The sequence below is a fragment of the Notolepis coatsorum genome, assembly GCF_963971535.1.
Source record: "Notolepis coatsorum genome assembly, chromosome: 17".
NCBI classification, from domain to species: Eukaryota; Metazoa; Chordata; class Actinopteri; order Aulopiformes; family Paralepididae; genus Notolepis; species Notolepis coatsorum.
In genome coordinates, this window is record NC_140181.1 from 87,120,815 (window position 1) to 87,135,430 (window position 14,616).

Below are 14,616 nucleotides of genomic sequence, written 5' to 3' on the forward strand. Positions count from 1 at the left end.
GCCCCACATAGACTGAAGGACATAGCATACACTAAACTACCAATCAAGCACTGTGAACGGAAATTTGGCCCCATAATTACTCATGCGATCCGGATATGGCGTGAAACACACAAAAAAATCCTAACCCACATAAATGGCACAATCATACTCCCTTATTCAATAACAATGCACTCTTAATTGAAAAACGACCTATAAGATTCCCTAGATGGGAAGAGCAAGGCATACACTCATTAGGGGATGTTTTTAACAAACAGGGTTTTTGTAGTTATGGAGAAATATGCAAAAAAAATTATCTCACCAAGTCCACATGGCTTTTTTACATACAGTTACAGCTATGTTTGAAGTCTCACTGTGTTCCATTAGACATACCAATTGAACACCACAGATACCACAAATTCTTCTATGAAAGAGAGACATCGAGAGGTTTTGTTTCAGATTTCTATCATCAATTACTAACGTCCTCGTATGAAACCCTCCAACTAGACTCTGCCTGGAGGAGGGATATACCAGACCTGGAAAATGACTTTGATTGGCAAGGAGCCTGGGCAAATGTCCGACTTACATCAAGGAACCCGGACCATCAACAAATCAATCTTAACTATATTCACAGGACATACTTGACTCCTATAAGACTGAGCAGAATGGGTCTTAAACAAGACTCCAAATGCTCCCAATATACAAATGGGGACGAAGGGACATTAATTTTATGCACATGTATTGGGACTGCCCACCAGTTAAGACATTCTGGAAAGATGTGACCCAACAATTATCAAAACTCGTATCTTGGAATATACCTGTACACCCCACGGTATTACTATTGAATGATGTTTTTGAGTTTGCAGTAAATCCACAGCTAAAGAGATTGGTTTTATCGGGTATCACAGTAGCTAAAAAGCTGATCGCATCACGCTGGTTTCAACCGGAAAAAATGTGCCGGAAAGTTTGGTTTCTTACATATCTCGATGTGATTTATCAAGAAATATCTACAGCAAGAATTCTGGGTCTCAATGAATCCAAAATGTCAATGTGGTTAGAAGTGGTGGAGAGAATAAAAGCTAGCTTATAATGGTAGTGTCTGGTTAGGTGCAAGGGATAATGGAGGTACTACCCAAGGTGGGGTCCGGGAGGGGGGGGTTCGAGCTGGAGCATATGTGTGTAGGTTTTTAGATAACAGGTATTAGGGGTATATCTTATATAAGACAATTAACTAAAATGTGATTTCATTGGATGTGCTCTGACAACTAATGCTTGTATATCTTATCGTGTGTTGTCATGCTTGTTTATGTGTTTGTTTAAAAAATAAAAAAATAAAATACAAAAAAAAAGGGTTGGCTTCACATATTTACTACCTAATCTAATATTATCCCCAGTTAGAGACATAGGTTCCTAAGGCTGTCCCAGTGTCCCATCCTTGCTCCTCCCTCTATTATACCCCCATTAGTCCTTAACACTTTCCGCACCAGACCCGATGATAGTCGGGTTAACTCGCCGAACGTTCAGCGCCAGACCCGCGTATAGTCGGGTTTTGGTCGTTAATTCTTTTATTCGATATTTCCATTAATTATCCATCCAGGGAGCCTGGTGTTATCATTGGGAATGGGTCCGAGATCGCAAAAGTCCAATACCGCCGCCTGGTAGGTTGTGGCCAGTATTGCACATCATTTGAAACTCTGTATTTGGGTGTGCGTCGATTATATAGGTCCGGGCGGACTTTTCCTTGTCGGGCATGACGAGCGGTTATAACGCATGCATTGATAAGAATCAAACACTCCCGATTCATATTCTTTGGTGGATTATGTTGGCGACACGATCGACATCAATACTTGGAATGGCGATCAGATAATTGGAATATTCTTTTTGAGGTATTCCGTTGGTGACGATCAAAGCATAACCCCCCCCCCTTTCATGCATTCATGATGAAACATAATACCTACAGTGCATCCGGAAAGTATTCATACCCCTTCACTTTTTCCACATTTTGTTATGTTACAGCCTTATTCCAAAATGTATTAAATAATTTTTTTTCCTCAAACTTCTACACACAATACCCCATAATGACTAAATGAAAACGTTTGGAACCACCAGGACTCTTCCTAGAGCTGGCCGCTCGGCCAAACTGAGCCAGCGAGGGAGAAGGGCCTTGGTCAGGGAGGTGACCAAGAACCCGATGGTCACTCTGACAGAGCTCCAGTGTTCCTCTGTGGAGATGGGAGAACCTTCCAGAAGGACAACCATCTCTGCAGCACTCCACCAATCAGGCCTTTATGGTAGAGTGGCCAGACAGAAGCCACTCCTCAGTAAAAGGCACATGACAGCCCACATGGAGTTTGCCAAAAGGCACCTAAAGGACTCTCAGACCATGAGAAACAAAATTGTCTGGTCTGATGAAACCAAGATTTAACTCTTTGGCCCGAATGCCAAGCGCTATGTTTGGAGGAAATCAGGCACCGCTTATCACCTGGTCAATACCATCCCTACAGTGAAGCATGGTGGTGGCAGCATCATACTGTGGGGATGTTTTTCAGCGGCAGGGACTGGGAGACTAGTCAGGATCAAGGGAAAGATGAATGCAGCAATGTACAGAGAGAGCTTGATGAAAACCTCTTCCAGAGCGCTCTGGACCTCAGACTGGGGCGAAGGTTCACCTTCCAACAGGACAACGACCCTAAGCACACAGCCAGGATAACAAAGGAGTGGCTTCAGGACACGTCTGTGGGTGTCCTTGAGTGTCCCAGCCAGAGCCCAGACTTGAACCTGATTGAACATCTCTGGAAAGATCTGAAAATGGCTGTACACCGACGCTCCCATCCAACCTGATGGAGCTTGAGACAATCTGCAAAGAAGAATGGGAAAAACTGCCCAAAAATAGGTGTGCCAAGCTTGTAGCATCATACTCAAGAAGACTTGAGGCTGTAATTGATGCCAAAGGTGCTTCAACAAAGTATTGAGTAAAGGGTGTGAATACTTATGTACTTATCCGTTTATTCTTAATTTTTTTTTATATACATTTGTAAAAAAAACTTTTTCACTCGAATTTTTTGGGGGGGAAATTATTGAATCCATTTTGGAATACGGCTGTAACAAACAAAATGTGGAAAAAGTGAAGGGGTATGAATACTTTCCGGATGCACTGTATAATCTAGATTTGATTTGAGAATAGTAGCTAGTCCAGGCAAGAAACGACAACGCTTTTAGTAGAATACGCATATGGCTATTACGCAGCCTTTTGGGAATTACCCTAGACCGCTCTAAAACTATACTTATATTCACCACGGTATAAAACGGGAATGTTTGGATGAAAAAATTATTTGAATTGAACGATAGATACTCAATGTCAAATGGGAAATAGTATTATATCCATAGCTATAATATATAATATAGTTTTAGCCCTGCAAACACCGCCACGTATTCCTATATTTTAAAGCGTTGGCCTTTCAACCACACAGTAAACAGCGCCCTATGGCGCTGAATGAGTTCAATATTCATTATAAAAATGAAAGCAACACCAGCAACCTAAACAACACAAAATACTAATATAGCCCCGGTACAACCGCATAAGCAAAACATAATTATAACTGTGGCCCACATTAAACGTAGGCCATATGCTAAAACAACAACAACCGTAAACAGGCCTCTTAGCTGAAACATTGTGGGAAAAGAAAGGCTAGCTTGAATGGGAGCACTTCGGGCGTGAAGTCATAGAAAATGGCCACTTTACAGTCACCAAAGTGTAGTTGTCCTCTCCTGGAGCGGGCCTACCTCATAATCAGCTCCTTCGTGCGTAGACTGTGAAGCCTTACAACGATGAGTCTAGGCGCCCGGTCACCGCCGGTCCTCGCCAGTTCTGTAGGCTGTCTCACACGACGGAGGGGTAGCCAGGGGCCCACAATCTGCTGCAAAACGTCGGGCATGGAGTCTACGAGACGGCTCCCTTCAGAACCCTCCAGCACTCCCACAATACGGATGTTGTATCGTCTCTCTCTAGACTGCATCTCACAGATCGTGGCCTGCATCCCGGCCATTTCCGACTATCGATCAAGGCCCCCTCCAGGCTTAGTAGTCTCTCGGCCTGTCTGGACGTTTCCTCGGTTAGGGATATTATTTCAGATGAATTAGCCTTGGCCATTGAATTCAGCGATTCCACCCTCTCCATGACCAAATCAATTGCCGTCCTGATTTCCAACGTAACCTTTCGTCCAAAGCTCTCGAGTAGCTCCTTCACCGTCCTGGCCGATTCAACCGCAGCTTCAGCTATCAGTCTGCGAATGGTAGCAAGGCCTGTGTCGTTCAGTTCGACCGAGGGAGAAACACTAGCAGACTGCTTCGCTCGCCCCAGAGTCATCGAACGTTTAGTTGCCATCTCCAATGCTCAAATTTGTATACTCGACGTATCTAACTAAATACTATGAAAAAAAAACAGAAATAAATAAAGACTAATGGGTCATCCTATGCCGCTTAGCCACGCCCCCCACTTTCTGAACGGATTTTTATAAAATGTGCTACATTAATAAGACTTCAGGCTATGGAATCGCCGTGTTTTCCAGCTCATACCTCTATGCTGGAATAATGGAATCTGGAATCTTGCAACCACTAAATAAAAATGTGAGTACACAAGTTCAAGTTCAACTCAAGTTCAAACCTCTGTTACACTATTTCATTAGCACTAAAAGTGATTATCCTTTTTTGCATTAGTAACTTCCGAATGTTATCCATTTTAATATCCATAGATGGACTTGTGCTCGCAAGTGGTTTAATGTTAATGGTTGTTGTTGGTGTCCATTTTGTGCTGAGAGTGAAAATGGCTCTACAGCAGAGTGATTATACTATACTAGGTAATACTATACTAGGTAATACTATACTAGGTAATATTATACTAGGTAATACTATACTAGGTAATATTATACTAGGTAATACTATACTAGGTAATATTATACTAAGGATATTATACTAGGTAATATTATACTAAGGATACTACTAGGTAATATTATACTAAGGATATTATACTAGGTAATACAATACTAGGTAATACTATACTGGGGATACTATACTAGGTAATACTATACTAGGTAATACTATACTAGGTAATACTATACTAGGGATACTATACTAGGTAATACTATACTGGGGATACTATACTAGGTAATACTATACTAGGGATATTATACTAGGTAATACTATACTAGGTAATACTATAGTAGGGATACTATACTAGGTAATACTATACCAGGTAATACTATACTAGGTAATACAATAATAGGTAATACTATACTAGGGATACTATACTAGGTAATACTATACTGGGTAATACTATACTAGGGATACTATACTAGGTAATACTATACTAGGTAGGGATGTCCGATATTATCGACCGACCGATATTATCGGCCGATATCGGCAGTAAAATGTGATATCGGAAAATATCGGTATTGTTTAAAAAAAAAAAAAAAAAAAAAAACAATAACAATATTTGTTATATATATATCCAGTGAAATTATTAGTGACCTGAAATTATTCAGTTTTTTGGGGGGGGGAAACCCTGTATATATCGGTATCGGTTGATATCGGTATCGGAAATTAAGAGTTGGACAATATCGGAATATCGGTATCGGTAAAAAAGCCAATATCGAGCATCCCTAATACTAGGTAATACAATACTAGGTAATACTATACTGGGGATACTATACTAGGTAATACTATATACTAGGTAATACTAGGGATACTAGTATGAATTGCATGGCTGTAAGTAGCCAATCAGGATTTTTAAAGAAAAAAACAATAGTTATTGAATTTTATGTATTTTGTTGTTGTTGAAAACACAACATTCCAGGACTGAACATTGTTTTCAGATTCTTTGTTGCAATGTTTGTTAACACAGTTGCTGACAGGACGTAAACAGGGACCAAACTGTTCCCCTGGCAGCGGAACAACAGAATCCTTCTGAAAAGGTCTATACCCACATCTGTAGTCATTCAAATCAAACCTACAGTCAGCTGGTAGCACTGACTTAAAGTAACATAGGGCCCCAGTAAAACAAAAAAAGACACTTGGCTGCCGGCCCCTGTCAAAAAACACCAAACATATGTTGCGGCGCCCCCTGCCCACAGATGCTGGCCTCGCTGCCGGACCTAACAACCTTTCTGAGGGAAACCCGTGTACAGATTGAGTGTATCAGAGTGTGTGTCAGATACATGATGGATATCTCTCTCTGTCTCACACACACGCATATGACTGCTTGCCAGGCAGAGGCAAGAGAAGATAAATTAGTTAGATAGTGTAGAGTTATATAGACATGTGAGGAATTTGGCATATAGTACAAGACATACAGCCCCCCACCCCTGACTCACAGAGTGAGTATGCGAATGTGGATTTACTGCGAGCGCGTGCTGCTGTGTGGAGAGAGTGACACATAGGGCACGCATGACGAACCCCGGGCCATTTTCCAAAACATGCCCATTATGAACATGAAATGTAGTCGGGGTCAGTGAACCAGCAGTGAAGAAGACTAATGTTCCCACCGCCACTTTCACTGAGACAGTGACACACATCTCTGTCCAAGTCAAGGTTGCCTACATGCTTCTATGGACACACATGTATGGCACACACACACGGTGTGCGCGTGTAACTAGACTGAAACCATGTAGAAATAGTGGTGGAAAACACACTCTGAAGTTGAAATCCCCCCCACGTTGCCATCTTAAATCAGATCCTTTTCATGTGGTGGACCCGATAAGACTGTGGTATTTAACCCTCGTGGTCAGATGTGCTACTGTAGATGGAGGATGAGTGCCGGCCAGTGACCAGTAACCCTTGGTTACATGCACACATACACACCTTCCATCGTGGCACACAGTCCTTGGGCTTCCAGTAGCCGCCAGGGGCCATGCTGGGCTCCACCTCCAGCAGAGTCCTCTCCACCTCATCCAGAGCTATCTCACTCATATTCACCTGCAACCTGCCCTCTGAGAGAGAGTGAGAGTGTGAGAGAGTGAGAGAGTGAGAGAGAGAGAGAGAGAGAGAGAGAGAGAGAGAGAGAGATGCATGCATGCATGCATATGATTGAGAAAAGTAGACGGCGATAGGAAGAGAGAGAAGGAGGGGAGATTGGGACAGAGATGCGAATAAAGAAATGATGAAAGGAGGAGAAGGAGGAGCAGAAGAGGGGGAGGCGGGAGAAGTAGAGACATTAGTTGAAGCCTTTAACACTGGAGCATTCTGGGACATAAATGAGATTGGCTGTGTCATTACATCACATTTTCATGCATCACCGATCAAGGCAATCGTCTCTCGACCATTTCACCAGCTCATACCTTTGAACGAATGGCTAACTAAGCACATCTGACACTTCAATTAATGTGACTTTTTTAAGAGGCCAGTGGAACCATGAAAATAGGAAATGTTAATGACATAAGGCCAGCATGAAGGGGATCAAGATGTTTCTTTTCTACCTTAACCCGTTCACTACCACACAACAAAGGGTTAACCCTTTCACTTCCACACTACATAAGGTTAACCCTTTCACTACCACACTACAGAAGGCTAACCTTTCACTACCACACTACATACAGTAAGATTAACCCTTTCACTACAAAGCGTTAACACTTTCACTACCACGCTACAGAATGTTAACGTTTTCACTACCACACTACAGAAGGTGAACACTTCCACACTACAGAAGGTTAACCCTTTCACTACCACACTACAAAGGGTTAACCCTTTCACTACCACACTACAGAAGGTTAACCTTTCACTACCACACTACAGAAGGTTAACCCTTGCACTACCACACTGCAGAAGGTTAATGCTTTCACTACCACACTACAAAAGGATAACCTTTCACTACCACACTACAAAGGGTCAATCAATATACTGTATATATACATGTTTACATAAAACTCAACATGCAGGATGAGTGTGTGTGTGTGTGTGTGTGTGTGTGTGTGTGTGTGTGGTGTGTGTGTGTGTGTGTGTGTGTTCTTACTCATGGTGGGTAGTTTCTCGGGGCAGAGCTGCGAGGGGAGGTAGGTGAATCCCGCTGGAAGGTATGTGGTGGGAGGACCATCGCTCTCACTCAGGTTGAAGTCATAGGCGTAGTCTGGACACACACACAGGAAGCCAGTGAGATATTTAGCACCAGTCCCCCCTGTGACCCACAGTCAAGCTGTGCTCTGCTCTCACCTGGAGTCTCTCTCTAAGCTCATACATGATGAATTGAAAATGGGGGACCATGATGTAAACGAGACGAAAGTCTTTCTCTGGTCTGCATCCCCTTAACAATTGTGTGCATTGAGCCGTACTGTATTGTACACATTCTGCAATCTGTTAATAAAATGTTCAATCAATCAATCAATCCACTATGTGGCCAACGTCGTGCAATGGACGGCTCCATGGAAGTCAACAGAGTGCTCAAATCCAGGCCACCCGGCCGTGAATTGACCTATCGTGCTCTCAAACCCTGCCCCCCTTTTCCTGATCCTCCAATCACAACTGTTATAAAAGCCTATAATGAGCCTCTGAAATACGCCTAGTTTATTTTCCAATGTATTATTTATGTGATTTAATGTTCTATGCCTTATCGGGACTTTGTCTATTTTATGCTCATTTTATGCTTATTTTATGTAAAATGTTATGTCTAATTTTAAGTCTGCACTCTCATTGTATGCCTATGTCTTTCTTACTCTTTTATCAGTGAGAATCAAACCGTAAAGAGGCCTATTAAGATGTTAGATCCTAATATGAAAAGGAACGTGATTTAATGTCCTATGCTTATAACATTTTTATTTGATGTCTTTTCTACTGCTGTGAAGCACTTTGAGCTGCGATTCTGCGATAAAGTGCATTATTATTATAGTTGTTAGGACATTGCTAAGCTAGCTACATACATGGTAACCAGGGAAATAGTCACCTTCCTTTCCATCACCCGTTACTTTGTGTAACAGGGCCGTGTGTACATTCTGAACATGGAGGGGCAAGTCTTATAAATCCTTTCATTTCTGAGATGAAGAATCATATTTTGCCCACATCCATTAGACATAGCTAACTATTGCTCAGTTTAAGAGGAGGGGGGCTGGAGGGCACACCTGTTGGGGACAGCCTGTTCCATCTGGGACAGGACACTGTATGAATGTGCTCGTGAAATAGTAATTTGGTTTATTCACGGTAATGAGAGTCACTAAAATGCAGGTTACTACTGTAAATGATGCATGTACACGGCTAAACCTGAGTAAGACCTTAACCGGATTATGGCCAAAAAGACGGGTTAACTTGGTGCATCGCCGCTGTCACACCCGTTATCACGTAGAAACACCATCAGGCATATTTTCTAAATATAAGGTGATATACACACACATCCGTTAAGTCACTCAGGAGCAGCCGGTGCATGACTGAGACAGTTATTTTTAGATCCACTTTTTCTCCCCATTTTCTATTTTTCTCCCATCCCAATTTTGTATTATCCAATTCTTCCCTCCCCTGTCTTGAACTATGACTAGACTATGCCTCCCACAGGTCGGTTGTAGTGAGCACAGAAGCCTTGCATCACGTGTCCCCTCCGGTACACAAGGAGGCAGCCTGTCGCATCTTTTCACCGCGGCAGCTCGAACTCTCAGTGGCGCGGAGTAACGCGTGGGAGGCTCACGCTGCCCCCGCTACTTCCTGCTTCCGCCGCACCGGCGTCACCAAACCGACCTGTAGGAGTCGCTGTCCACAACGTCAAATCCACACCCACCGGCTTTCCCACCCTCTAACACTTGCCAATTGTGTTAGTATGACGGCCGGCCAGCCGGTAGCAACGCCGAGAGCTGGGCTGGAACCCAGCGTCTCCTGCGTTAGAGGCGAGCGCCTTGCCCACTGCACCAATCAGCCGCCCCAATGACTGAGACAGTTTAAAAACATGGGCTTTGCCCCTCCATGATCACGCCGGGTACGTTAGCTTAGCTCTGCCCATCCCACACCATACTTACTGGGTCCACTAGGGGTGATAACTACGTCTGTGCCCATATAATTACATACAGGACAGCGTATGACGTAAATGTTCCTGGCACATTTAATCACATCTGTAATTATCTGTCTGTGTGTGTGTGTGTGTGTGTGTGTGTGTGTGTGTGTGTGTGTGTGTGTGTGTGTGTGTGTGCGTGCATGCATGCGTGTGTTGATATTTGAAATATGGATAAAATATGTATGTCTCTTGCCTGTTTGTAATTGTATGTGGACGTACATAAATGATTCAATTGTGAGTTCCCCTGAATCTGTGTGTGGTTTATTTCTCTCTGAATCTGTATGTGTGTGTGTGTTGTGTATTTCTCTCTGAATCTGTGTGTGTGGTTTATTTTTCTCTGAATCTGTGTGTGTGTGGTTTATTTCTCTCTGAATCTGTGTGTGTGGTTTATTTCTCTCTGAATCTGTGTGTGGTTTATTTCTCTCTGAATCTGTGTGTGTGGTTTATTTCTCTCTGAATCTGTGTGGTTTATTTCTTTCTGAATCTGTGTGTGTGGTTTATTTCTCTGAATGTGTGTGTGTGTGGTTTATTTCTCTCTGAATCTGTGTGTGTGGTTTATCTCTCTGAATCTGTGTGTGTGGTTTATTTCTCTGAATCTGTGTGTGTGGTTTATTTATCTGAATCTGTGTGTGTGGTTTATTTATCTGAATCTGTGTGTGTGGTTTATTTATCTGAATCCGTGTGTGGTTTATTTCTCTCTGAATCTGTGTGGTTTATTTCTCTCTGAACAGGCTTGGTAGAGACATGGCACCAGGCTGAGGAAGCAGAGAGCTCCACTCACTCCGGTAAACATAGAGGAGCGGGAAGGGGTGGTGGTGTGTGTGTGTGTGTGTGTGTGTGTACCTGTGCCGTTGCTATTGTAGGTTCCTCTTACTACCTGCTCTAGAACCTGAGCTCCGATGCTTTTCACATTTTCTCTGATCTGGATCCCTCTGGCCTGGACCATGAACACATACTCATTCACTGTGGAGAGAGAGAGAGGAGAGAGGAGAGAGAGAGAGAGAGGGGTTAGTATTGTCATATTTATGCTGATGACATAACTGAGATTATAAACCTCATTATCTTTGTCCAAATCCAAACTGAACCTGTAGAGTAAAGCTTCCTCAACCCAAATCTCCAATTGCTAGTCCCAACTACTTTTATTACTACTACTAATTATTTTGCCATTCAGCCTTATTTTGCCATTATCAAGCTGCAGGACTGAAACCCAAAATGGCTTATAATAACACAAGCACAAGCCAAAGGCAAACAAGTGAGTGACGGACCCGAGGCAATCTTCAAGTCTTGTTGGGTGCCTTTGGGTTCAGCCATGAGAGGAATGCCGTTACACGGTCTAGTCAACACTGTGTACAGCATGATTCAACAGGACGGGACAGTGAGTTACGGTGCAGTCAGTGGGGACGCTGTGAGGGAGGAGTCAGAGGAGGAGCTGTGAGGGGTCGGGGGTCAGGGGAGAAGCTGTGAGGGAGGAGTCAGAGGAGAAGCTGTGAGGGAGGAGTCAGAGGAGAAGCTGTGAGGGAGGAGTCAGAGGAGAAGCTGTGAGGGAGGAGTCAGAGGAGGAGCTGTGAGGGGTCGGGGGTCAGGGGAGAAGCTGTGAGGGAGGAGTCAGAGGAGAAGCTGTGAGGGAGGAGTCAGAGGAGGAGCTGTGAGGGAGGAGTCAGAGGAGAAGCTGTGAGGGAGGAGTCAGAGGAGAAGCTGTGAGGGAGGAGTCAGAGGAGGAGCTGTGAGGGAGGAGTCAGAGGAGAAGCTGTGAGGGAGGAGTCAGAGGAGAAGCTGTGAGGGAGGAGTCAGAGGAGAAGCTGTGAGGGAGGAGTCAGAGGAGGAGCTGTGAGGGAGGAGTCGGAGGAGAAGCTGTGAGGGAGGAGTCAGAGGAGAAGCTGTGAGGGAGGAGTCAGAGGAGAAGCTGTGAGGGAGGAGTCAGAGGAGAAGCTGTGAGGGAGGAGTCAGAGGAGGAGCTGTGAGGGGTCGGGGGTCAGGGGAGAAGCTGTGAGGGAGGAGTCAGAGGAGGAGCTGTGAGGGATGAGTCAGAGGAGAAGCTGTGAGGGAGGAGTCAGAGGAGTGAGGGAGGGGTCAGAGGAGGAGCTGTGAGGGAGGAGTCAGAGGAGGAGCTGTGAGGGAGGGAGGGGTCAGAGGAGGAGCTGTGAGGGAGGAGTCAGAGAAGGAGCTGTGAGGGAGGAGTCAGAAGAGGAGCTGTGAGGGAGGGGTCAGAGGAGGAGCTGTGAGGGAGGAGTCAGAGGAGGAGCTGTGAGGGAGGAGTCAGAGGAGGAGCTGTGAGGGAGGAGTCAGAGGAGAAGCTGTGAGGGAGGAGTCAGAGGAGGAGCTGTGAGGGAGGAGAGAGGGGAGGAGCTGTGAGGGAGGAGTCAGAGGAGGAGCTGTGAGGGAGGAGTCAGAGGAGAAGCTGTGAGGGAGGAGAGAGGGGAGGAGCTACGAGGGGTCAGAGGAGCTGTGAGGGAGGAGTCAGAGGAGAAGCTGTGAGGGAGGAGTCAGAGGAGAAGCTGTGAGGGAGGAGTCAGAGGAGGAGCTGTGAGGGAGGAGTCAGGGGAGGAGCTACGAGGGGTCAGAGGAGGAGCTGTGAGGGAGGAGTCAGAGGAGAATCTGTGAGGGAGGAGTCAGGAGAAGCTGTGAGGGAGGAGTCAGAGGAGGCGCTGTGAGGGAGGAGTCAGGGGAGGAGCTACAAGGGGTCAGAGGAGGAGCTGTGAGGGAGGAGTCAGAGGAGAAGCTGTGAGGGAGGAGTCAGTGGAGGAGCTGTGAGGGGTCAGGGGTCAGAGGAGAAGCTGTGAGGGGCTTGCACGACACACCATGGTGGTGCAAGACTGCATGTCATTAATTTCCATGGAGCTGAAGAATCCCAGCCACATTTTCCCTCCTACCCATCATCACAATCCACCTACTCATCGCTCCTCTTCATCCTCCTCCTCTTTCTCCTAGGGACACAATGGAAACCCTTCCATATGCAGAGGGAAGATAAGTGCCAGGCGCTAGCAGGCTGACGCTCCGCTGTTTGGCGCTACTCTTCTACCGATCTGGCCCTAATTGATTATCCGCCTTTGTGACTTAATGAGGGGATTTCCCTACCACACATCAAAAGGCTTTATTGCCCCAGCAGCCGACTCTGGGAATGTTAATCTGAGCGACGCGGGGGAGGAGGACCACAGAATGTAATGTGACATGAGAGAGAGAGAGGGGGAGAGAGTGAGAGAAAGAGAGTTTTAAATGATTGATTCCTGTTGCAGTAGCTTAATTGATAGCCGTTCACTGGCTTCATTAGGCGACCATTTCAAGCCATTAAGCCAGAGCGCCGTTAGCGCCGTGTCCCGTCACTCATCACCAGGCGCCGCGCTTGTCTTTCTTACGCGCTTTAGCCATGTAAACTAATGTTTATTCACACGCTAAATAAAGTCCTTCAAAATCGAAATTGAGAGAGAGAGAGGATGCAATGATGCAAAAGAGAGACGTACGAGACGGCATTGGCGCCACACGGCGACAAATAGGACAGGAGGTATGGATGAAGGTAGATAAAACACAAAAGATAATACAAAGTACAAACTATATCCTATGTACAGTAAATGATGAGAGAGTGAGAGAGGAGAGAGGAGAGAGAGAGAGAGAGAGAGAGAGAGAGAGAGAGAGAGAGAGAGAGAGAGAAGCAGGAAGTGAGGAGAGAGAGAGAACAGGTTCCCAGTACAGCACACTCGATTAACGACGTCACAGTCAGGCAATAAAGAAGTAGCCTCATTGAGAGAGATCCAGTAAAGTGTGTGCGTGCATGAGAGTGTGTAGGTATTTGTGTGGGTTTGTGTTAGTAGTGTGTTGGTGAGTTATGTTGGATACATAATTTCTCTCTGGGTGACTGGAAATACACCACGAAAAATCACCTCGACCCTTAGAGCACATCATCACATCACATAGACCTTCAGTCAGACATCACAGATTCTTCAGCTTTTTAGTATCACAAACAGTACTGTATTTGCAAATCTGGTATGTCATAAATGTATAGATGTAGCAGTACTGTCTATCTGTATGTCGTGTGTGTCATATGATGAATTGAAAATGGGGGACCCTGATGGAAACAAGACGAAAGTCTCTCAGGTCTGCATCCTCTTAACAATTGTATGTATTGAGCTGTACTGTACCCATTCTGCAATCTGTTAATAAACTTTTCAATCAATCAATCAATCAAACATCACCCCTTATACCGTATATAACACAAATGTCTCACAAATGTAAAAATAGCGCATAAATACTGCTCTTGTAAAGAATCGTTCTATGAGAGTGCCGGTCATTGGACAACACGGCTGTCAACATATATTCTATATTCAAATGAATAATCGAATTGTAAAAAAGAAAAAAAACTTTACTTCCCCTTAACACATCCGGTGCCGTTAACGTAGAACTACGTTTCTGTCGCCCGATCATTGAGTGCCAGAAACGTAGATCTACGTTTTTCTCACAGTATTTATTTTATTCGCTATTGCCATTCATAATTCAGCGGGGCACCTTGTGCATGCTGTGAATGTGTCTGAGCTGGCAGACTGTCTTATACCGCCCTCTAACGCCTTCGGCCATTATTGCACCCCGTTGATTTCAGGAAAATCCGATAAGCACGCGAAAAATTACAACGT

At 44.8% G+C, this 14,616-nt stretch overlaps 1 protein-coding gene across 1 annotated transcript in view; it reads right to left on the reverse strand.

The window, feature by feature from the left end:
* b4galt5 (UDP-Gal:betaGlcNAc beta 1,4- galactosyltransferase, polypeptide 5) overlaps window positions 1-14,616 on the reverse strand; it is a 74,795-nt gene that overhangs the window by 10,911 nt on the left and 49,268 nt on the right. Inside the window, exons 2-4 of the mRNA XM_084333638.1 lie at window positions 10,838-10,957; window positions 7,979-8,092; window positions 6,832-6,959 (exon numbers count right to left, since the gene is read on the reverse strand). Of these exons, the coding sequence (XP_084189764.1) occupies window positions 6,832-6,959; window positions 7,979-8,092; window positions 10,838-10,957 (362 nt within the window). The remainder of the gene's footprint in view (window positions 1-6,831; window positions 6,960-7,978; window positions 8,093-10,837; window positions 10,958-14,616) is intronic.